The sequence below is a fragment of the Giraffa tippelskirchi genome, chromosome 13 (assembly GCF_054371585.1).
Source record: "Giraffa tippelskirchi isolate mGirTip1 chromosome 13, T2T-mGirTip1v1.2.pri, whole genome shotgun sequence".
NCBI classification, from domain to species: domain Eukaryota; kingdom Metazoa; phylum Chordata; class Mammalia; order Artiodactyla; family Giraffidae; genus Giraffa; species Giraffa tippelskirchi.
This window is the reverse complement of record NC_137287.1, coordinates 105,930,508-105,955,120: the sequence shown is the minus strand read 5'-3', so window position 1 is coordinate 105,955,120 and position 24,613 is coordinate 105,930,508. Positions and strand designations below refer to the sequence as shown.

The window sequence follows — 24,613 nt, the reverse complement described above, 5'->3', positions numbered from 1 at the left end:
ATTTGTGTGAGGTTCTTATTTCCTTGCCATTCTTGCTTAACACACATTAATAAAAATTAATGTTTATTCATTCACTTTTGGGTTAAGAATGTGATCATCAGTCCCAGAGATAATGGAGGAAATGGCCACATGGTGTTGTCTTTAATAGGCAACATAACTGAAAATAGCAGAAAATTTGAGTTCTCTAAACCTAAAAGTTAAAAAGTAATTTGGTTCTGTCCTAGACATAGTTCTTTGCCTCTGTAAACATGGGGTAACCACTTGTTTTCCTTTGGCAGAAGTATTTCTTTTTTTTTCTTTCAAAACTTTTTCTTTCTTTTTTTCTATTTCTGAATCATTATTTTTAGCTATGCCACTATCAATAACCCTTTAAAAGTTATTTTAAATGGTCCTTGTGAAACTCTTCAGAATTTTAGGTAGCCCTGCAGATGCTCTTAGGTCAAGTTGTCCTTTGCAGGTTGAAGAGAAGAACTTTAGAAACCTTGGTTGCTCTGAAGCATTTGTTAGGACAGGAGTAAGAGTCGTGGGGTCAGCCTGAGTCTTGCTCTGTGGGAGTCAACCAAAGGCTTACATGAATTAACTCTTAGAAGATACCTATTTTAGTTTCTTGTGATCTCTTGTTCCCTACTGCCTATATTCTAGGCTAACAAAATAAAAGGGATTTTAGTTAAAACTGGTAAATTTTTATTTCTAGTATCTTAAGAATTTATAGAATATCTTAATTAAAATAGTTTATCCTCACTGTAATTTTTAATTTACTTTATAGTATTTTGTTGTTACTTGTCACATAAATTATGATTTTTTCTGTGAAAACTATAGTTTTCATATATTGTTGATTGTGTAAGTATGTGTTGTAATACTTTTTTGTACTGTGTAAGTATGTGTTGTAATACTTTTTTGTATCTTCTGTTTTGAAAGGTTTTTTTATTGTCCACTTGACATATGCTTCTGGAATAATACTCACCATGGTTTTGGATGACCTTCCAAACTTAGAAGACATCTATACTTCCTTGTGTTCATCAACAGTAGAAGACTCAGAGATGGATTTTGACTCTGGACTAGAAGATGATGACTCAAAAAGTGATAGTATTTTGGAGGATTCCACAATCTTTGTGGCCTTCAAAGGAAATATAGATGATAAAGACTTCAAATGGAAATTGGACACAATATTGGAGAATGTGCCCAATTTGTTACACATGGGTAATTTGCTTTAATTATTTTTCCTTTTGTTACTTTTTGAATTGCCCTTCTGTGGTTATCTTGAGTTTTACAAAGTACAACTGTGCTGTATTAGGTTGAAAGGCTGATTTTAATTGCAAAGTTGAAATTTTAGGATTTTTTTTAATAGAAATGCTGTTGTATTTTTTTAAGTACATGGAGTGACTGAATACAAAGCATTGCTTAACGTTGTAATCCTTAAATTATCTGTTCTAATGGATAGGAGCGGGCTTCCCAGGTGGCTCAGTAGTAAAGAATCCACCTGCAATGCAGGAGGCGCAAGAGACACAGGTTCAATCCCTGGGTCAGCAAGATCCATCCCCTGGAGAAGGAAATGGCAGTCCATTTCAATATTCTTGCCTGGGAAATCCCATGGACAGAGAAGCCTGGCAAGCTACAGTCCATGGGGTCACAAAAGAGTTGGACATGACTGAGTGACTAAACAACAACAACAAAAATGGATGGGAGTAATTCTCCAGGCCCAAATGGATTTATGGTTTTTAGCTCTCTGGTCTTCAGTTTCCTTTCCTATAAAATGACGGCTCTTTGAGGCCACTTAAAGCTTAAAAAAACCTTTAACTCCCTGACTTTTTTGGCTTTACTTAAAATGTATTTGAAATTTGTTCTCTTAAATTTTAGATCAGAGGTTAACTAATAGCCTACTGGATCCAGTGTGCAGCCATGTGTTACATACAGCACACTTTAGTTTTTCTGTTTTTTTTTGTTTGTTTGTTTTTTAATGTTTGAATTTTATTGCCAGTGCTTCAAGAAATGAGATATTTTACACTAAAATTCAGAGTTTGGATTTGTCTTTATACAGGAAAGGTCTAATAACACTGAACTCTCCCATCCCAGGTGGTGCTAAGTAGCAGCTGCCACTGAAGACATACCTTCCCCTCAACCACAGTCCCATCTTGCCTCTTCACACATTTAGATAACCTATAGTGGTCTTATGGGAATTTGTGCTTGTCAGCTTTGGTTTATATGTTCTCCGTCTTTTCTGGTTAGCACAGTTATTTAATCCCTTCAGGCATAGTGCAAAGCCTAGATTTTATCCTTTTATCACAGATATTAAGTGCTAACCAACTTTTTTAGGTTTTGAGATCTTATTCTTTAGAATTAATGTCAGGAGGAGTTTTTTTTTTTTAATGGCTCTTTTTTAAAAAAACTATGTTGTTTAAGGCTTCTTTCTAGTTATTTAATTAGATTATTTAATGTAGTATTAGAGAATTTTATGGTGGAAGTTGTAATTGTCATGATAATCGTGTTATAATGTATCATATTTTAAGGGCTAGCTGGGCCTGATTGTTCATTGTTCTTAATTATCCACATTTTTTCTTGTTTTTTAATAGCTGAATTAGTTTATTAATGGCTTTTAAATATATTAGCAAACTCAGACTTATGGTTATCAGTTATATTCTTGATCCAAAAAGTATTTTAAGTCAGGTGTTCTCAAATATGATGAAAGTTAAGAAAAGAAAAAAAAACATTTGATAAATTATAATAGTGTTATAGTTAAATTTTTTTCTGTAGGCTTATCACAAGTAGATAACATCAAAAGCAAGTTTAATGTTTATCTGCGCCACATAGGTATAAGATTCTAGTACTGTTCAGACTGAGAAGAAGCCCTGCAGCATCTGTCCTCTGTGGTGGCAGAATCTCAAGCTCCCTGCCTTTTGCTATTTGGATGTATAAGTGTCATGGAAAGGAAAATGGCTTGAAAATCAGAGCTGGATTTTAATGCCATTTTAGTGATAGGTAGCCGCTGGATTGGAGAAGGCAATGGCACTCCACTCCAGTACTCTTGCCTGGAAAATCCCATGGATGGAGGAGCCTGGTCGGACACGACTGAGCGACTTCACTTTCACTTTTCCCTTTCATGCACTGGAGAAGGAAATGGCAACCCACTCCAGTATTCTTGCCTGGAGAATCCCAGGGACGGCGGAGCCTGGTGGGCTGCCGTCTATGGAGTCGCACAGAGTCGGACACGACTGAAGCGACTTAGCAGCAGCAGCAGCCGCTGGATTCTGGGTAAATCTCTTAGATTTTTCTGGGCTTCAGTTTCCTCCCCTATAAAATACATTTGGACTAAATCATGCATAATCTTTCCTAAATTTCTTTGATTATGTATCTCACTGCTCTTAGCCAGTAGTCTCTTTTTTTCCATATTAGAACAAGTGGACTCCATGTCTGGGTAAACTGATAACGTATAATGGTTTTGGAGGTAGAAGGGGCTTTTAGGTAACGTATAGACACTTTCCCCGATCCATATAAATTTCTTATTTTGAGTACATATATGCCTACATGACCATTTTCTCAATACTTGAATGTATAATTGAATAGAGGATACAAAAGATTTGATGTAGCTGAGTTTATAACAGAAGGGAAAATTATTTTGTCTGGGGTTGTTGGGGGAAAAATGTTTTTTTATTATTATCTAACTGGACCTGGGATTTGCTTTCCATCTGTAAACTATAATTAGAAACAACATTACCTCCTCAATTAGTTTAACTTTTGCATCATAATTTAAAAACGTCTTCGAAATTTGCATTGACTTTTCAGGTTTTCTGAAATGTAATGTTTTCTTATCCTAACTGAAATACATTTGTGAGATTTATGTTGCTTTTCTCCTCAGTTTGGTGTGCTTCAGTGGAAACTCTACTCTTGTTTAAAATAGAAAAAGATTAAAAATCAGAGACGTAAAGAATCAAGACTTAAGCCTTCCTTAAACTGAAGCATTTACAGGACATTGGAAGAAATGTTTGCTCCCTATATCGATGAATATCTTTCACAGAGATGCTCAGTGGAAATTTAAATATGAGTACTAAAAGTTCAACTTTTTCATTTTGAGAAGTACAATTGCTTAACATTTTATAAGTGAATCTACTATCTTCCTTTTCAGTGCTGTTTCTTTAAACAAGTTTAATGAATTGTAGCTGCATATTCCCTAATATCCTACAGTTGGCATATCTTGAATATGAATATTGAATTTTGAACATTGAATTTTTATAGAATTTCACTTGAAATTTGAAACTTAAATTTTCTTAGCTTCTCAGTTCACATACATTAAACTAAGTCCAGAAGTAGACCTTATTATAGTCATTTAAACTTATCTCTCCCTTCTCTCATATGATCCTTATTCCATCTTACTGCTTTCCATCTATTAAGTACCTATGGTATTGTCAGGTGCTGTGCTAGATTTTTGGCATATTATTATATCATTAAGCACTCACAGTCTCATGAAGTAGTTTTTTCATGGTTTTAGAGAAGAGAAAGGTAAGTTTCAGAAACTTTAAATAACTTGTTCATGATTTCCCAGGTGCTAAGTGGTAAAGCTGGGATTAAATTTAAGGTCTAATACCAAAGCTTAAGCTCTCAGCTACTCCATACTGGTATTCTACCTTGTTCTTTTACTTCCTTGTTGTTGTTCATTCCGTGTCTTCTGATGGCTAAAATGTTACTAATATTATTCTCTTCCCTTCCCAACCAAGAATCCAGCAAGCTAAAGGTACAGAAGGTGGAGCCCTGGAACAGCGTGCGTGTGACATTCAATATCCCCCGGGAAGCAGCGGAGCGGCTGCGGATCCTGGCTCAGAGCAACAACCAGCAGCTTCGGGATCTGGGAATTCTCTCCGTTCAGATTGAAGGTACGTGTCTGGATCCAGATTACAGGAATACTAGAATATAGCATGATTTATAGCATGTTCCACTTTTTCTGTTCCTCTTAAGTTGAATTCACGATGCCAAGTAACTCACAGAAAGCTAACCAAAATGATCACGTGGATCACAGCCCTGTCGTGGTGAAGGGGCTTGCATAACTCAATGAAGCTATGACAAAATGTGGTCCACTGGAGAAGGGGATGGCAAACCACTCCAGTATTTCTGCCTCAAGAACCCCATGAACGATATGAAAAAGCAAAAAGATATGACACCGAAGATGAGCTTCCCAGGTCAGTAGATGTCCAAAATGCTACTGGGGAAAAGCAGAGAAATAGCTCCAGAAAGAGAGCTGGGCCAAAGTGGGAAAAGTGCTCAGTTGTGTGTGTGTCTGGTGGTGAAAGTAAAGTCAGATGCTGTAAAGAACAATATTATATAAGAATCTGAAATGTTAGGTCCATGAATCAAGGTAAATTGGATATGATCAAGCAGGAGATGGCAAGAGTGAATATCAACATTTTAAGGAATCAGTGAAGTAAAATGGACAGGAATGGGCAAATTTAATTCACATGATCAATATATCTACTACTGTGGGCAAGTATCCCTTAGAAGAAATGGAGTAGCCCTCATAGTCAACAAAAGAGTCTGAAATGCAGTACTCGGGTGCAGTCTCAAAAACAACAGAATGATCTCCATTCATTTCCAAGCAAACCATTCAGCATCACAGTAATCCAAGTCTATTCCCCAACCACTAATGCTGAAGAAGCTGAAGTTGACTGATTCTATGAAGACCTACAAGACCGTCTAGAACTAACACCAAAAAAAGATGTCCTTTTCATCATAGGAGAGTGAAATGCAAAAGTAGGAAGTCAGAAGATACCTAGGGTAACAGGCAAGTTTGGCCTTGGAGTACAAAATGAAGCAAGGCAAAGGCTAACAGAGTTTTGTCAAGAGAACACACGGGTCACAGCAAACACCCTCTTCCAACAACACAAGAGATGACTCTACACATGGACATCACCAGGTATCAGATTGTATATTGATTATATTCTTTACAGCCAAAGATGGAGAAGCTCTATACAGTCAGCCAAAACAAGACCTAGAGCTGACTGTGGCTCAGATTATCAGCTCCTTATTGCAAAATTCAGGCTTAAATTGAAGAAAGTAGGGAAAAACCACAAGTCCATTCAATTATGACCTAAATCAAATCCCTTATGATGATACAGTGGAGGTGATGAATAGATTGAAGGAATTAGATCTGGTAGACAGAGTGCCTAAAGAACTAGGGACAGAGGTCATAACATTGTACAGGAGGCGGTAACCAAAACCATCCCAAAGAAAAAGAAATGCAAGAAGGCAAAGTAGTTGTCTGAGGAGGCCTTGCAGATAGCTGAGAAAAGAACAGAAGCAAAAGGCAAAGAAGAAAAGTATTCCCAGTTGAATGCAGAGTTCCAGAGAATAGAAAGGAGAGATAAGAAGACCTTCTTATGTGAACAATGTACAGAAATAGAAGAAAACAATAGAATGGGGAAGACTAGAGATCCCTTCAAGAAAGTTGGAGATACCAAAGGAACATTTCATGTAAAGATGGGCACAATAAAGGACTGAAATAGTAAGGACCTAACAGAAGCAGAAGATATTAAAAAGAGGTGGCAAGTATACACAGAAGAACTGTACAAAAAGGTCTTAATGTCCCAGATAACCACAATGGTGTGATCACTTACCTAGAGCTAGACATCCCGGGGTGTGAAGTCAAGTGGGCCTTAGGAAGCATTGCTACAAACAAAGCTAGTGGAGGTGATGGAATTCCAGCTGAGCTATTCCAAATCCTAAAAGATGAAGCTGTTAAAGTGCTGCACTCAATATGTCAGCAAATTTGGAAAACTCAGCAGTGGCCACAGGACTGGAAAAGGTCAGTTTTCATTCCAGTCCCAAAGAAGGGCAATGCTAAAGAATGTTCAAACTACCATACAGTTGCACTCATTTCACATGATAGCAAGGTAATGCTCAAAATCCTTCAAACTAGGCTTCAGCAGTACATGAACCGAGAACTTCCAGATGTACAAGCTTGACTTAGAAAACGCGGGGCAACTAGGGATCAAATTGCCAACATGTGTTGAGTCATAGAGAAAGTAAGGGAATTCCAGAAGAACATCTACTTCTGCTTCATTGACTGCTTTAAAGCCTTTGACTGCGTGGATAACAACAAACTGGAAAATTCTTAAAAAGATGGGAATATACCAGACCAGACCACCCTACCTGCTTCCTGAGAAACCTATATGCAGGTCAAGAAGCAACAGTCAGAACCTGACATGGAACAACGGACTAGTTCAAAATTGAAAAAGGAGTTCGTCAAGGCTGTATATTGTCACCCTGCTTATTTAACTTATATACAGAGCACATCATACAAAATGCCAAGCTGAATGAAGCTCAGACTGAAATCAAGATTGCCGGGAGAAATATCAACAACCTCAGATATGCAGATGATACCACTCTAATGCCAGAAAGCTAAGAGGAAGTAAAGAGCCTCTTGATGAAGGTGAAAGAGAAGAGTGAAAAAGCTGGCTTAAAACTCAACACTCAAAAAACTAAGATCATGGCATCCAGTCCCATCACTTCGTGGCAAACAGATGGGGGAAAAGTGGAAACAGTGACAGATTGTATTTCCTTGGGCTCCAAAATCACCGTGGATGGTAACTGCAGCTACGAAATTAAGACACTTGCTCCTTGGAGGGAAAGCTATGACAGACCTAGACAGCATATTAAAAGAGACATCACTTTGCCAACAAAGGTCCGTCTAGTCAAAGCTATAGTTTTTCCAGTAGTCATGTATGGATGTGAGAGTTGGACCGTAAAGAAGACTGAGTGCTGAAGAATTGATGCTTTCAAACTGTGGTGCTGGAGAAGGCTCTTAAGAGTCCCTTGGATAGCAAGGAGATCCAGCCAGTCAATCCTAAAGGACATCAGTCCTGAAGGACTGACGCTGAAGCTAAAGCTCTAATACTCTGGCCACCTGATGCGAAAAGCCAACTCATTGGAAAAGATCCTGATGCTGGGAAAGATTGAAGGCAAAAGGAGAAGAGGGGGGCAGAGGATAAGATGGTTGGATGGCATCATGACTCAGTGGACATGAGTTTGAGCAAAGTCAGATAGTGAAGGACAGTGAAGCCTGGTGTGTTGCAGTTCCTGGGGTCATAAAGAGTCAGATATGACAGCAAGAAGTTACTCCTGTCACCTGTACTTCACATTGTAGCACTTTAGTATAAAAAGGAGTTGAGGCTCTGGTTGGGTCCTGATGCTTCAGCATCCATAACCTAAGATTCCATTCCCTTGGACTGATTTTGGCTATCGGTCTGTCCAACTTTGGTTTTACTGGCATCCTAACCAAGGACTGATTTGTCTTTTAAACAATATCTAATTTCAGGACTTCCCTAGCGGTCCAGTGGTAAAGACTTTGCCTCCAATGCAGAGGGAGTGGGTTTGACCCGTGGTCAGGAAGCTAAGACCCCATATACCTCGAGGCCAAAAACCAAAACTTAAAGTAGAAACAATATTGTAACAGATTCGATAAAGACTTTAAAAATGGTCCACATCAAAAAAAAACTTAAAAAATACCTAATTTCATCTGCTTCCTTTCACCCAATATGCCTGATTTAGTATTTATTTTTTATTTATCTAACAGAGGCCTTGAACAATCCTTTTGTAGCAGTATTCATTTGCAGATATTTCTGTCAGCATGATCTTTTAAAAATGAAAATATGGTACACACACACTTTAAAACCCTGCTATGACTGGCCATTATTTGCAGAATAATGTCCAAACTCTGTATTGTGACCTCAGGCTTTGCATAGTCTGACCTTTACGTTTCTCATCTAGCCTTATATTGTCCAGCTCTCCTCCCTTCTCCTTGCTGTCTGTTCTGGCCTCTCCAGCATTCTTTTGGTTCCTTGAATATACATTTCTTCTTCCTGCCACAGGTCCTTTGCATTGATGTCTCCTCTGTACAGATATTGTTCCCTACCATTCCCCTTTCCGTTAGTTATATACCCAGCCTTCAAGTGTCAGCTTAAATCTTAAGGATGTGTTTTTTGAACTCCTTGACTGAATCAGAGTCTTTTTTCACATACTCTTGCAAAAGTCTGGTTTTCCCCCCTCTGACCATTTCTTACACTTTGACTAGAGCAGTTATTTTGATAATTGTTTTGTTCCCCCATGGACTCCAAGCTCCAGTAGGGGCAGGAACCATATCTTGTTTTGCTCACTGTTGTATCTTTACTTGCCTGTGCACGTTAAGTTCTTTAATAAACATATGCTGAATGAAAGTAAAGGAAGCATATATATAATAGCACTAGTTTGGTTCGGTTCTTGGAATACATGATAAGTAAAATATGGGCTTTGCCTTTATGAACTCAGAAGGAGCTCATGACCTTGATGAGGGAGATAAACCTGAGAGATGTAACTGCCAAGTATGAGGAAGCACAGAGGAGCTTCTGTCTTTTGGTGCCCAATGAACTAAAAACCTTCTTTCCCCTTCCTGCGTTGATGCAAACAGGGTGGCAACCAGTGAGTGATTCCAGCCTTTTCTTGGCCTTGTCAGTCAAGCCCTTCTGACGCTGTGCTTGCATAGGACCTAAAAGTTCCACAAAACCTCAGTAACTGAAAGGTCAACATCTTATGTTTAGGAGTGAGACACATTTTGTGTAGTTAGGATTATAGGGTTATTGTGCCCCAGAAGGGGCAGTAACAACAAACAGATTGTTGAGAGGTAGATTGAGAAATGAGGTGAATTCCATAATTTGATAAGTAAGGGAATAGTGGCTTAAACAATAACCAGTTTGTTTTGATTGTCCAAAAGAATTCAGAAAAGTAAAATTAATTCACTGCAATCTGTTAAATGTAGGATGAACTTTTGGGAAGAGTAGAAGTCAAACAGCTATTGTTAATAACACCGTATAGGTTGTTTATGTTTTATAAGCACATCAACATACATTTTTTTATAAGAAACATATAGGCAGTGTCTTAAAAACCCTAAACATTTTATAGTCTATGACATCTATTTACCTGAATTAAAAGGGCTTTGTGGTAGTGTTTTCCGGTGGAGAAAGGAAACACCAAATTTCTTCTCTCTTTTTTTAAAACCACAAATAAGATCTTTTGTTTGTCACCATTAAAAGTCTGCATTTTAAACAGGTTCTTGGACTGTTGGCTTGTATCCATTAGCTTATTCAGCCTTAGCACCTGTCTCATCCCCAGCAACTTTTCCAGAACTACTACTTTCACCATGTAGCTCCATGAGTTTTTCCACTTCAAACCTGGGCTTCTTCAGCATTTTTACTTTTCTAATGATGATATCATGGAGCAGAAAAATAGGTTGGCAAGCTTTTTCTCTGTCTTTTCCAGTGCTGTCTGGAATCAATTTATTGACATCCTCTTTCAAGTCATTTGTCTGCACCTCTCAGGTCATGATTTCCGTCATCTTCTTGTGAATCTGGTGCACCTGCTGGTGCAGGTCATAGGAGGTCTTCCGAATCTGATTGTTGCATTTTTTAGTAAAACACACATGAGAATGGATGAAGCACGTTGATATCAACGTGAGCTTCAATCGTGGTCTGCCATTTTTTGACCATCTAGCACATTTTGTCACAGGTAAGATCCATACCATGGAAATCTCAGGCAGGTTTTGCCCTGAACATCCTCTGTAATTAGCTTGAATTGTCTAAAGGCAGCTTCATCACTTTGCAGATCAGCAAGATTCATTTCAAAAACACGACGCTTGAGGCCATCAGATGTGATTTTGTTTCCTTGAGTTCTTGTGGCCAGTGCTTTCCTCCCATTCCTTGTATTGAACATAGCTGGTGCTTTCACATCATACCAATCTTTCTTAGAAAATGGGTCAACCACTTTCTTCTTGGCTCCCTTTCTGCTTCCTTTTGTAAGGCGCTTATTCTTGCTGACCATCTTGGTAACATTCAGAAAGCCAAAAGGGCAGACGCATAGCTTGCTCTAGAACTTAGGTGAGCAGGGCAGGATGCGCTGTCTGTATGACCCTAAGTTTCTTCTCTTAACCATGCCTACTTCCTACAAGTCTTCAAAAGAGTAAGACTCCCGTTTATTGCTGTAGCCATAAATTAAAATGCAAATACCAGCATGGAAGCAAAATAGATAACATATATTATAAGAAATTATGAAATTCACATGTGGCAGTGATTATCATACTACAGAAAAGAGTTTTTTTTAACTTTTAGAGTACATCTATGTCCCGGGTGATCTCCTTTTCTCTTTCTACTTTCACTGGGAATTCAGGCAGGAGTGAAAGTGGTGGCAGCATCTGTTGCTTTTGTGAAACTTATGATGGGCTGATGCCTTTTAGGTTATAAAAGAAGGTATTGCCACTATCGTGGTGTCTGCTGCAGGGCTGGAGGGACAGATTGTCCCCCCAAGGACACACAGTCTTTTCTCCATTGAAGAACACTCCCTGTACCCTTCTTTTGAGTTTTGGCCAGGGAGTTGAGGAGACATCTCTTTTGAGGACATTTTGTGACTCCTCTGTAAATTCATTCTGATTTAAAGTAGGAGTCTGTAAAGGGTCAAAGAGTAAAAATTTTTGGCTCCGTGGGCCAGAAGATCTCTGTCAAGACAACTCAGCTCTGCTGCTATAGTGCAAAAAACGGTTAAGGCAGTATGTAAATGAGTGAATGTGGCTGTGTTCCAGTAACACTTATTTATCTGAACAGGCAACAGGCTTGATTTGGCCCATGGGTCATAGTTTGCCAACCCCAGTCAGCAAGTTGGAGAGCCAGTAGTGTTCTCTTCTATGTGTGTTTCCTTGACAACAACTAACTTATGTGCAGCTTGCAAATAGGAAAATAACAGTCGTATAGTGTGGAAATTGTGTTTATTCATACATTATTTTTTTTTTCCTGGGCAAGGGGAGTTAGAATAGTAGGAATAGAAGGTTAATTGTCCATAAACCTTTTGATCTGTTGCTACATGGGTGGGAGTCCTTTTAGCTTTTTTTCAGGAAATTGAGAATGAGAAGTTACACTCAGGTACCTTCCCCAGAAGTACGCCCTCAGCATTGCATGGCTCTCAGCTTGTGAACCTTACTTCCTCCCATGCCCACCTGGAGGTCAGCCCCACCGGCTCAAAGCTCCACTGCATCTGCGTTCTCTCCCAGCTTTAACCAGGCATTTCCACTCTCGTTGTCGGGTGTGTTGCCTACACCAAGTTTTGTTTTCATTAGAGCTCTAGTTACAAAGCCGCGTAGGTTTTGAGTTTGCCTCAACAGTGTTTCTCCCATGAAACCTATTATTTTCAGTGTGAGATTTTTATAGACCGTGAGGTTTTCCTGGAATGCAATTATCATATGGAAAAATGCCTATGATTCTTTGTAAGGTTATGATAAGATGACTTTTCATCATATAGTCAGTAAATAGCTAATGAGTGCCTGTTATGTACACCAGGCACTGTTCAGTGTTTAAAGGATATAATTAAGGTGGCCATAAAATTTATCATTTAAATTAGGAGATGAAAATAAGTGGAGTTACTATGAATAACTATTAGTAACTATACTGGGACAACAGATATAAAGGGGAGTGTGTGTACGTGCTCAGTCATGTCTGACTTTTTGCGACCCCATGGACTGTAGGCTCCTGTGTCCATGGGATTTTCCAGGCAAGAATACTAGAGCGGGTTGCCATTTCCTAATCCAGAGGATCTTCCCAACCGAGGGATCGAGCCCATGTCTCTTGGATTCCTGCATCAGCAGCCAGATTCTTTACCACTAGTGCTACCTCAGAAGCCCATAAAGGGGAGGCAGACAAGAAAATAAGTGAATGAATAACTACATGGGATGTGCTCTGAAGAAGTAACAAGATGTTTTGATAAGGGTGACCTGACCTTGGAAAAAAATGATTGGAGAAGACTTTTGGGACTTGTGACGCTTAAGATCACACTGAAAACTGAGAAGATGGTTTATGTGAAGAGTGCAAGAGAACTGTTCTAGGCAGAGAGAACAACATGTACGAAGGCCTTAAGGTGAACAGTGGGTTTGTGTGCCTGAGAAAGTAAAAAATGCCACTGAGCCTGAGTCCTTGTTATTGAAGGAGAAAGTAGTATGACTTGAGATTAGAGAGACTGGCAAGGACCACATCTGAGCTCTTAGTATCAGCCACAAGCCACTTTTATGATCTGTTGTCCATTTCAAAAACAAAAGTCCTTCCACCTAGAACATCTTTGCAAATTTAGTATGTTAATAGTTCTTTCCCTTTGGTGGAAACCCTCAAGATCTGTATTCTTTTTCTCTTTTATTCCTAACTCCCATAGGCAATTTAGAACATTTTATAGCCCCTGGTGATTGGTCACTTATTGTTAGGATATTTATTCCCTATTACCAAGCTACTTGCCTGGTTACAATAGTTAATAATTTATCTAGCTGACCTATATCGTGACAAGACAGGAAACTGCTGTGCCTTCATTGGCTTCATTCTTTGTCATCTTGCCCTAAAACAGTAAGGAGCATGGTGAATGCAGCCTTTCAAATCCTCAACCACAGGCTGCTGCTGCTGCTACTGCTGCTAAGTTGCTTCAGTCGTTTCGACTCTGTGCGACCCCATAGACGGCCGCCCACCAGGCTCTTGCTGTCCCTGGGATTCTCCAGGCAAGAACACTGGAGTGGGTTGCCATTTCCTTCTCCAATGCATGAAAGTGAAAAGTGAAAGTGAAGTCGCTCAGTCGTGTCCGACTCTTAGTGACCCCATGGACTGCAGCCTCCCAGGCTCCTCGGTCCATGGGATTTTCCAGGCAAGAGTACTGGAGTGGGTTGCCATTGCCTTCTCCCAACCACAGGCTAGTTGTACTTCTTTCTCTCCACAAGGTGGTGCTGTCTACCAGATTAAGAATAGTCAAAATTTGGGATTAAGCTCAGGAAGCATCCCAAAACTTGTTTCAGAGATCTTTTTATTAAGTGAGGTTTAAATTGCCCCTAAGTAGTTAACTACAGCAGGAAAGGAAAAGCATGTGATCTTAAAGGAGCACAAAGGGTTTACAGGGAGTCTGCTCCTTAAAATGAATGTTGGTTATGTGAGGTTTGCATTGTAATTATTCTTTGAACTGAATTTGTCTCATGCATTCTTCCAGGTACATGATATTTACTAAAAAATAAATTTTATCATGTCATTCTAATTAAAAAGAATAAAATAAATTACCTCTAACTTTAGAATCTACTCAATTGAAATACTTCTAGTGACATTACCTACCAGGCTATTGTGAGATTCAAATGAGATACAGTTTTTTAAGCATTAAAATCCCTATACAAATGTTGCCCTTATCATATCATAGTAGCAGCGTATCTGCTCTTCATTGCATGAGTTTCTCCTCTGCATATCTCTTTATATTGCAGTTGTTGAAAGGAAAATGGTATTTTACTTAGAAAATTCACAGTGTCCCCATGCCATTGTATGTTCTTTCTGCATTAGACCTACTCATATTTCTAATTTCTGGTCATAAGTTCTCAAAACGTAATCTGGGATTTGAGACTTTCTGAGAATATTTTCTTCCTACACACTTATAAGATGAGTTGGTTGAAAATAAATATTCACCCTTCCAGGCTCTCTGCTGGTGCCATACATCATTAATGATTGTCCATTTGCTGTATTGTGAGAATTAGTTATGTTCTTCTTGTGCTTCATGTAAGTAAACCTGCTCAGGTGAGGTTGAAAGGAGACCTGTACAGTATTGAACTCACCCTTTTTGTGGTGGTAAACTTAGCATAATTCTTCAAAAACACATAAAACTAAAGCTCTTGTATATCTGTTTTTCAACAAAATTTACATCTTATTCTGATGATTTCCTTTTAAACCTGACTGTCATTTTCAGGGGAAGGTGCTATCAACCTGGCTTTGGCTCAGAACCGGAGCCAAGATGTGAGAATGAATGGACCCATGGGAGCTGGAAATTCGGTTAGGATGGAAGCAGGATTTCCCATGGCAGGCGGTCCAGGTGAGATCTCCCACTCAGTTGTATGACATTTGACTAGTTTCCTTTTTTTGGCTTTATTTGCTAATGTATGATCATTTGAGTCCTGCAAGATAGGTGGGGGTTCCTGACACATTTCTGTTGATTGGTTCAGGAAAACAAGACATGAATCTAGACTCTTAGGATACTAGAATCACAGAGCATGGAGCATATATAGTCTTTGTGATGTTTGGGGCTCATACTTAAAGGTAGATGAGCCTTGAGCCATGCAGGAAACATTTATTGAGTTCTCACTGTATGACGGGACCTATGCTAAGTGTTGCAAGTAGAACTGAATAAAACATCTTCTATCCTCAGGGTGTTTATAGCATAACATAGCCTTCTATGTTATGTTATGTTTATAGCATAACATAGCCTTTCTCTGTGACTGAGAATCCAGGAGTTTGTGCATACTTAGGTGGAATCTGTAGATGTGGGAGAGTATGTGTTTTTATGTATTTAGAGTTTGAGAGAGTTACAAATTATTTGCTACTTTTGTAGCAGTCCTGAAATTTCTTTTTTAGAGATTGAACCCACTTTAGTCACAGAAAGTTAGAATTGAGTTGGTACTCTCATTTTAAGCTGGGGAAACTGTGGCGTTCACAGAAAGGAAGCAGTTTGCCCATGGTCAAGTAGCAGTGGGCAAATCTGACTCCCCAGGTCAGTGCTATTTTCACTGCACTAGCAGCTTTCAGACTTTTTCTGCTGTAGGAACTTTTATTCAAATGAGCCAGAAAAGCACAGCTGCTGTGGTTGAAGGAGAGTCTAAGTACCTGAAATTATACCCGATCATTCACTTCCAACCTACCACAGTAGCTCTTGAAGAAATGCAGCAGAATAGAGAAGCTCAGTTTATAAAGCCATTTTTTCCTGAACTGTAGCTGAAGACTTGGCCATGGAAAATTGGAACTAGGTTTTTATCCTGGCACTGCCACTTAGTGTTTGCCTCAGGCGAGTCACTCTACCTCTCCATGCAACAGTTTCTTCACTGAGATAACAGTCCCTATAATCTTTTGAGCTCTTACTTGAAGATGGATGAGCCCTGAGCAATGTAGCAGACCTTCACTGAGTTCCTGTTGTGTGTCAAGACCTGTGTTGTTGGGCTGTTTTGGAGTACTGTATAGTAAATGGAAAATACCCAACCTGGAACCTATAGTAGGAAGTTAAATAAATTTAGTTCTCCACAAAAGTCTGAGCATTTTGTGTTAAGGCAGCTTGATGAGAGATTATAAGTGACACTGTTGGCTCTATTGAAGAGCCAGAAGAGTGGGCAGAGTATAGCCAAGTTGCATATAGTTAGTGCAAGAAAGACCAGACCTAGGATGAGACTCAGGAAATCTGGGTTCTAGTCTCAACTTCTGGTCAGATGTCTTAATAGTTAGTGGCCTTAGTTACCTGTAAACATATTTATGTCCAAGAAACAATATTACAGATCCCTTCCAACCTTAAAACCTTAAGACTCCATTAAGCCAATATCAGCACACTAATTGCAGGCTCTCCTAGTATCTGGCAAATGGCAGGCATATTTACTAAGTATCTCTGAAAAGTGAGTGTAAATTTTAGTGATGTGTGTAGTTCATTATCAATATAGGAAACTTAAAAGCTTTAGGTTGAAATTAGATTGGTGTTTAATGAAGGACACTGTGATAAAATATACAATATAAAGTTTCAAGAATAATCAATTAGTAGTGATCTGTAGTCACAGTAACATTTTAACACCTAGGTATCTTTTTTTACTGCCAAGCATACTTAAAATAAGAATGTTTTTTCTCTGTTGTCCGTTAGGACAGTGGATGCAAACAAAATTTAATATTTAGTGAAAACTAAACAGATTTTTCTAGGGAAAGAGACCTTAACTACCCTCTAAAACTATAATAAATAATTTTAGAATTGTGTATCTAGAGTGTCTTAGACTAAATTATTCTTAACACTACTTTATACTCTTTGCATTGGCAACAGAAACTTGACTGATAAGCAGGGGTCTTTTGAAATGAAAACCAAATCCATAGCCAATTTTTTTTCATAGTTTCATAGAATCCCAAGATTAGTGAGGTACCATAGTAGTCATTTAGTTATGTGTCATTATTGATGTTTTGAACCGATAATTCTTTCCTGTGGGGAACTGTCCTATGCCTTGTAGGATGTTCAGCAGCATCCCTAGCCTCTGCCTACCAGGTGCCAGTAGCACCACCATACCTTCCTCCTAGTTGTTCCAACAAACTGTCTCCAGACCTTTCCAGATATCCCTTAGGGGACAAAATTGCCCCCAGTTGTGAAGCATGACTCTAGTCAAGATTCCCACATTGTGCTAGAATGTATTCTACAGTATCACTACTGAGCATGTTAGCCAGCATGTGCTTAAACGTTTCTGGGGATAGGAGGCTGATTGTAGACTAAGAAAACCTGTTTCTTTTTATTTCCCAAGAACTCTCTTACTATCCGATTACCATCTTTGGAAAGTGGGGTGAGGTTCCAAAGAAACAAATCCGTTTTTGACAGGTAAACATTTGCCTAACTGCCCTGTGTCAGCTACAGAACATCTGAAAATGTTGGATAAAATAGAACATTTAATGCGCAGATGAGCTTGTAAGACAATAAGGAAAAATCCCCAGGGCAAGAACAAAGAAGAACATTTAAATAGCAGTGAACACATAAGGGGAGAAGGAAATGGCAACCCACTCCAGTATTCTTGCCTGGAGAATCCCAGGGACAGAGGAGCCTGGTGGGCTACCGTCTGTGGGGTCGCACAGAGTCAGACACGACTGACACAACTTAGCAGCAGCAGCAGCACACATGAGGAGATGCTGCAGGAGCCAAGGGGTTTGAGTTTTAATGGCCAAGAGGGATAAAATAGGAAGCCTTGCCTTGGGTCCACATAAAGAAGGAAGTTAGAATTCAGAATCCTTCATGAAGCCAGTATTTTCAGTAAAAGGTAGATAAGAAAAAGTTTCACTCTCTGGCACAGGAGGCCAAAGGCTAAACTTGTCCCTCTTTGTCTGGGCTCTAGTTGAGTGGGGGAAAGGGTGGTTATAGAATTGTCTCTCTATCCTCATACATGTGGACATGTGTCATTGAAATGACCCAGGAACAGCAAAGCTAAGTTATTAAGTGGTCCTAGAGTGGTAATAACCGTTGAAGCTCTCATCCCAAACCATTGCAGATTTCTCATACTTACTGCCTGTTATAAACGAGTGTATTCTCCGAATTTATAAAATTTAAGATTAGACCCTCTTTCCAGAATTCTAGGTAATAGGAATATCAGCATGTTTAAAATAATGTAACTTCTAAGAAGAGAACAAGACACTATCAAAACACAAAGAGAATTTAAGGGAAAAATAGAATCTACAGAAATTTTAAAATTATTGAAGTGAATAACTTATTCAGCCAATTAAAGACAGCTGAATTGGAAGGTGAATTTGAAGAAATTACCCAGAATGCAACAGACAATAAATAAATAGATGGAAGTATGAAAAAGGTCAAGAGAAGTTAAGGATAAAATGAAAAAGCTTAATGTATATCCCTGAAAAGAGTTCCAGAAGAAGATAAAGAAATTGAGGAGTGACAATAGTAAGAGAATGGCTGAAATTTTTCCAGAATTGATGAAAGACGTGAGTCCTCAGATTCAGAAGTCCAATAATTCTGAGCCCTACAAAAAAAAACATAAATAAATTCACATCTAGACACAAAATTGTAAAACTGCAGAGCAACAAAACATAACGTTAAAAGCAATTCAAAATAAAGCACCAGTGATTTACAAAGGGAAGATTATCAGACCCACAGCTAATTTCTCAGTGGCTACACTGATGCCATGAAACAGGATAATATTTTCAAAGTGATGAGAAAATTAACAGCATAGAATTTTAAACAAAAGCTATAGTAGTGTGAATTAAAGACCTTTTTAAAGAGACTAAGAGAATTTACCATTAACAGACCCTTGCTAATTGAACTGCTCAAGGATGTACTTCAGGAAGAAGAAAATTGAACCTAAGATGGAAGAAATAAGAGCTAAGAAGGAATGGTGAGCTAAATAATTGGTAAACATTGGGTAAATGTAAATAAACATTAACTTAGTAATAATGATGATCATACATGGCCTTTAGATATGTCTGTTGACATTTTAAAAATATCACTAAAATAATAGAAATAGAAGGTATAATTTCTAAACTAGTAGTGGAGGGGTTGAAAGGAAGGACATGATGAAAAAAAAGTCCAATAAAATTCAGGAGAAGTAGGAAAACAGCACAGAAAAAGAAGGGTAAGAAACAGTGATATCATAAAATGATAAAATATACCAGTAATTAACAATAAATGCAAATGGATTATAAACACTGATGAAAAGAAAGTGATTAATCAGATTGAGTAACTCAGATTTAGCTATGTACTCTTAGAGGAATCATATAAAACATAAGGTCTCAGTTCATAGTTAAAAGGATAAAAGAAAATAGAGAATCTAGGTGAATATTAACCAAGAAAAAGGAGTGTAACAATATTTTCATCAGATAAAAAGCATTACTGGAGAGTAAAAGGATGACTGTACAATATAAAAGGAAAAATTCAGGAAGATAAATAAACTTTTGTGTTTTTAATAAACTAGCTTCAAATTTGTGAAGTAAAAATGGCCCGGATTCATGTACATAGCAAATCTTAAGGAAGATTTTTACACACCTCCGATAGTAATTGATGGATCGAACAAAAATTAGTAAGGATAAGGAAAGCTAGAATAATATAATTAAAATAGTTTGAGATAATGGACATATTTAGAAACTGCACTAATAATTCAAGAATTCTTAACCTTCTCACAAATGACATTTGTATAAACTGATTATGTTATTCCAAAAGCAGTTTTCAGTAAATACCAAATACAGGTATCACACAGATCATTTTCTCTGACTATAGTGCAGTTAAGTCAAGTCAGTGGCCAAAAAGAAGAAAAAACTAAAATATCCCATATTTTTTAGAAGTTTTAAAATGTATTCTAAATACCCAGTGATTTTTAAAAAAAAGCATTCAAGATGGACATTAGAAAATTTTTAGAAGGAAATAATGAGAATAGATCCCCAGTGGCTTAGCAGGTTTAGAATCTGCCTGCAATGCAGGAGATGGCAGGTTCAATCCCTGGGTCAGGAAGATCCCCTGCAGGAAGAAATGGCAACCCACTCCAGTATTCTTGCCTGGAGAATTTCATGGACAGAGGAGCCTGGCGGGCTACAGTCCATGGGGTCACAAAGAGTCAGACATGACTGAGCACATAACATGGCAATGAAAACAGTACATATCAAAACTTGTGAGATGTAGACAAGAAAATTTGACCCCTTTATGTTAGAGCAGACCTTATTTTAGAGCTGTCTGAAAATTAAAAGACTAAATGTCTGACATAAGAATGAGAAAAAGAACAGTAAAGTAATAATTTAGGAGGGAGGAAATAATAAAGGTAAGAGCAGAAATAAGTAAAGTATGAATTAAAAAACCCAGTGGAACAGAGCAGCAAAACCAAAAAATGTTTCTCTGAAAAGACAACTAACATTGTTGGTCCTCGTAAGACAAATAAAGAGAGGCATGAGCAATGTAAAGAATGAAAAAAAGCATACACTTTAAAGGGTGTATTTTATTATGGTATGTGAATTATATCTCAGTTTTTAGAAAGAATGGGAAAAAAGAATATTCCATGAATAACTTTATGCTAATAAATTAACAAGTTTCTTGAAAGTATAATTTAACTGAAACTGACTTAGTAAGACATATCAAATGAAAAATCTATAACTACTTAAGAAATAAAATAATCTGTCTCCCTGTGAATCAACTAGTATAGCCACCAGCTCAGATTATTTTACAGGTGAATTTTACTAAATATTTAAAGAACAGATACACATATTCTTTCAGAGCATAGAGAAAGAGGAAAGATGCTTTCCAACTCACTTAGAACATGATGCTAAAATTAGGACGAGAGCAGAGGATAATTATAAGTTGTTTTCACTTATAAAGGTAGATGCTATTAATAAATTGTAGAAAATCTAGTACTATCAGAAATTAGCAAGATGTGAATCAAGAGGAGTTCTCAAACTGCTAGTGAAAGTATAAATTTGTATAACTGCTTTTGAGTGCAGTTTACCACTATCTAGTAAAATTGAAGATGCTTATACTTTAAAACGTAGCGATTTTAAGTATGTAGTCTAAAGAGACTCTTACTTGTCTATGGAATACAGGACAAATACATGCCATTGCAAAATTCTAAGGATGAAAAGTTAGTGTTCATCAGCAGGCGAATGGATGTATTGACTCCATAAAATGGGGCACTATTATAGTCAGGATGGGTAAATCTCAAAAAAATAGCATTAAGTGAAAAGGGAAATTGAAGAATACATATAGAATAGTGTCACTTATACAAAGGTTAAAAGCATTCAAAAAATGTATTGCAGTTTATATATGTAGAAAAAATAAAAACTTAGAACTGTTAACCCCAGATGTGAGATAAGGAAGGATGGAATGAGATTGGGAAGGAATATGAGGCTTCTTATATATATTTGCATATATATATGAAGCAGGCAGGGTAAAATGTTTACATTTAAATAAGGTAGATGGTGGTATAAAATTTTTCTATACCTTTTTACATCTTTGAAATATTTCATTAAAAACAAGCATTGTGTCAATTCCAGTACTCTATTCTAGAGATTTTTTTTTTTTCTCTAGGATTAATAAGGATGACCAGCCCTGCCACTGTTATGATACCCCAGGGTGGAAACGTGTCATCTTCCATGATGGCACCAGGCCCCAATTCAGAACTGCAGCCCAGGACTCCTCGCCCTGCTTCTCAGTCAGGTATTGACCTCCAGCCTTTGAGAATTGAAGAGGCTGCACTCCCTGCACAGAGCATCATTGAATTCAGCTCTCTCTCTGATGCCAGATTTCTAACTGCCCAGCTTAAATGCTGTTTTCTATATAAAATCTGCCCTAGTTTCTTCAAGCTGGAAGTCATTATTTCCTTTTCAAAATTTCTTCTCAGAGTTTCTCACTATTCTTATCAGTTATACCCCAACATTCCTAAAAATGTATTCTGTGGCCTACTTAATCCTGCTCCTCCATAACTGAGAATTCTGTAGTGAAGTAAATTTGGTTAATTGTCCTACTAGATCCTCCCTCCCAGAGATCCAAAAGTAACATGTTGGAAGCACTGAAAGTCCTATAGTGAAGAAACCTGTCTAAGACTGTTAGGTCCAGTGTCTCCCAAACCTGATTGACTTTATTTTTTGTTTTGTTTTCTTCTAATACTAATGAACATAGTTCCTCAGAATATGCTTTGGAGAATACTGCTCTGCATAGTTTGTCTGGCTCTTATATCCACTTTAAAATCATATACTCTTTATACACAAAATTCAGTCTTTCTCTCATCTCGGTAGTTGTTTTGCAGTATAGTAAATGCTCACAAACATTTCATTAAATGATACCAGAAGATTTTACTCTGTTTTTGCAGAATTGCCAAGACTCTAGGATTGCTCTAGAATCTAGGTTGCAGTAAGTTAATTATTGCTTTGTTGACTATCTTTAAACAGATGCAATGGATCCACTCCTCTCTGGGCTCCATATACAGCAACAAAGTCATCCCTCAGGATCTTTAGCGCCCCCGCACCACCCAATGCAGCCCGTCCCTGTGAACAGACAAATAAACCCAGCCAGTTTTCCCCAGCTGCAGCAGCAGCAGCAGCAACAACAGCAGCAGCAGCAACAACAGCAGCAACAGCTGCAGGCAAGACCCCCACAGCAACATCAGCAGCAACAGCCACAGGGAATTCGACCCCAGTTTACTGCCCCAACTCAGGTGCCTGTTCCTCCAGGCTGGAACCAGCTGCCTTCCGGAGCCCTTCAGCCTCCTCCAGCCCAGAGTTCTCTGGGCACAATGACTGCAAATCAAGGGTGGAAGAAGGCTCCCTTGCCTGGCCCAATGCAACAGCAACTCCAGGCAAGACCATCCTTAGCCACGGTACAGACACCTTCCCACCCTCCCCCTCCATATCCCTTTGGCAGCCAGCAAGCTTCACAAGCCCATACAAACTTTCCTCAGATGAGCAACCCAGGCCAGTTCACAGCTCCTCAGATGAAGAGTTTGCAGGGAGGGCCCTCTAGGGTCCCAACCCCCCTGCAGCAGCCCCACCTCACCAACAAGTCTCCTGCCTCCTCACCCTCCTCCTTCCAGCAGGGATCCCCTGCTTCCTCCCCAACGGTTAACCAAACTCAGCAGCAAATGGGACCAAGGCCACCTCAAAATAACCCACTTCCCCAGGGATTTCAGCAGCCCGTCAGCTCTCCGGGTCGGAATCCTATGGTTCAACAGGGAAACGTGCCACCTAACTTCATGGTGATGCAGCAGCAACCACCAAATCAGGGGCCACAGAGTTTACATCCAGGCCTAGGAGGTGAGGAACACTGGAGCTATTTGTGTTGGTAAATTGACTGTTGCTAGATCTTAGTAGCACTTCAATTTTTAGAGTTAATGGAGGGAGTGAAACGAGGATGTAACTATTTGGTTTTGTAAATATAGTGATGACACTTGATATGACTTAGTTAACTTGATACATTATGCAGCATCTTACTCGTTATGTTTAAGCTAGTCCTCTGGATAAAAACGCAGGTAAAATTCAATGTAGATATATGTTCATTTTGTTTTTCAAAATATTTTTGCCTGATCTTGTACTAGTAAATTAAGGCGTCCGGAAGAATCATGGTTTTATTAACAACTTAAGCTGCTCCGCTGTTGAAAAAATTAAGGTTATGCAGTAGAGCAAAAATGAAAAGATAAGTGTAGGGTTTTGTTGGGGAAATGGCCCTTGTGGTTTTCAATTTTGATAATCCTAGTTAGCAAAAATATTATTAGCATGGTATTTGTTAAATTTGCTTAAAGTATTAAAGGGGAGTAAGTTCAGAAATCATTGACTTTTACAGTTTTATAATGCCAATGCCTGCTCCTTAGAGAGGGAATTCCACCAGTTATACCTAAAGGAGATTTATTTATTTATTTTGTAAGGTGCCTCTTGTATGAAGAAAAAGCAATGGAGCTTAATGTGTGAGAGGTAAAACGATTACAGTAAAACTTATCCATCTCCATGTTTATTATTTATTCTTATTAATCATTGATCTAGTGCACATGAATGTGCTTGGAGCTTTTCAGTAAGGTATAGAGCGTGTAATACTGTCACCTGATAAACATACCCCCCACCAAAAGACACCCATTGCCTATCCAGAAAAAAAAACCTTGCATCTTTAGTGCAACATAGCAAAGGCATGTTCCCATGATCTCTGGTAAAATTAAATCGTTCATCAGTCTTTTCACTCTCTCGTAATTACTTTTACTGACATGCAGGCTGTAATATTTGAATCCTAAGAAGTTTTGAGAAACTGCAAGAATGTTTTGGCTCCAAACTTCACTGTTCTGGGCATCTAGCCTTGGATCAGTGGGGGCTGGGTAGTCCCTCCTGCAAATGTGATTACTGATATAATTACAATGGAAGCATGCAAATGGGGACTTGTCACTGCTAAAGAAAGGACAAATGCATATTTGTCTACAGAGCGTTTTTCAGGACATTGAAAATTTGGCCCTTAAATAAATGGACTAATTCAAGTGAGCTTAGGTCTTGATGCTTTCATAGAGCAAATGATGTGCTCACCTAGGTGATCTGGCCACATCCAGGCCTATGTTATAAACAGTGAATGGGTTCTGAGATTCTTCTTATTA

At 38.4% G+C, this 24,613-nt stretch overlaps 1 protein-coding gene and 1 pseudogene across 41 annotated transcripts in view; one reads left to right on the top strand and one right to left on the bottom strand.

Moving 5' to 3' along the window:
• Positions 1-24,613, top strand: part of NCOA6 (nuclear receptor coactivator 6) — a 93,192-nt gene that overhangs the window by 36,305 nt on the left and 32,274 nt on the right. For 26 of the 41 annotated variants that reach the window (XM_081559848.1, XM_081559843.1, XM_081559878.1 and 23 more), the window contains 5 exons: positions 919-1,200; positions 4,710-4,865; positions 14,752-14,874; positions 21,577-21,705; positions 22,437-23,297. In XM_081559848.1, coding sequence (XP_081415974.1) covers positions 966-1,200; positions 4,710-4,865; positions 14,752-14,874; positions 21,577-21,705; positions 22,437-23,297 — 1,504 coding nt within the window. In that variant the 5' untranslated portion in view covers positions 919-965. The remainder of the gene's footprint in view (positions 1-918; positions 1,201-4,709; positions 4,866-14,751; positions 14,875-21,576; positions 21,706-22,436; positions 23,298-24,613) is intronic. The other 15 variants (XM_081559867.1, XM_081559869.1, XM_081559866.1 and 12 more) reach the window with 3 other exon arrangements.
• Positions 10,058-10,833, bottom strand: LOC145532242 (small ribosomal subunit protein eS1 pseudogene; annotated as a pseudogene).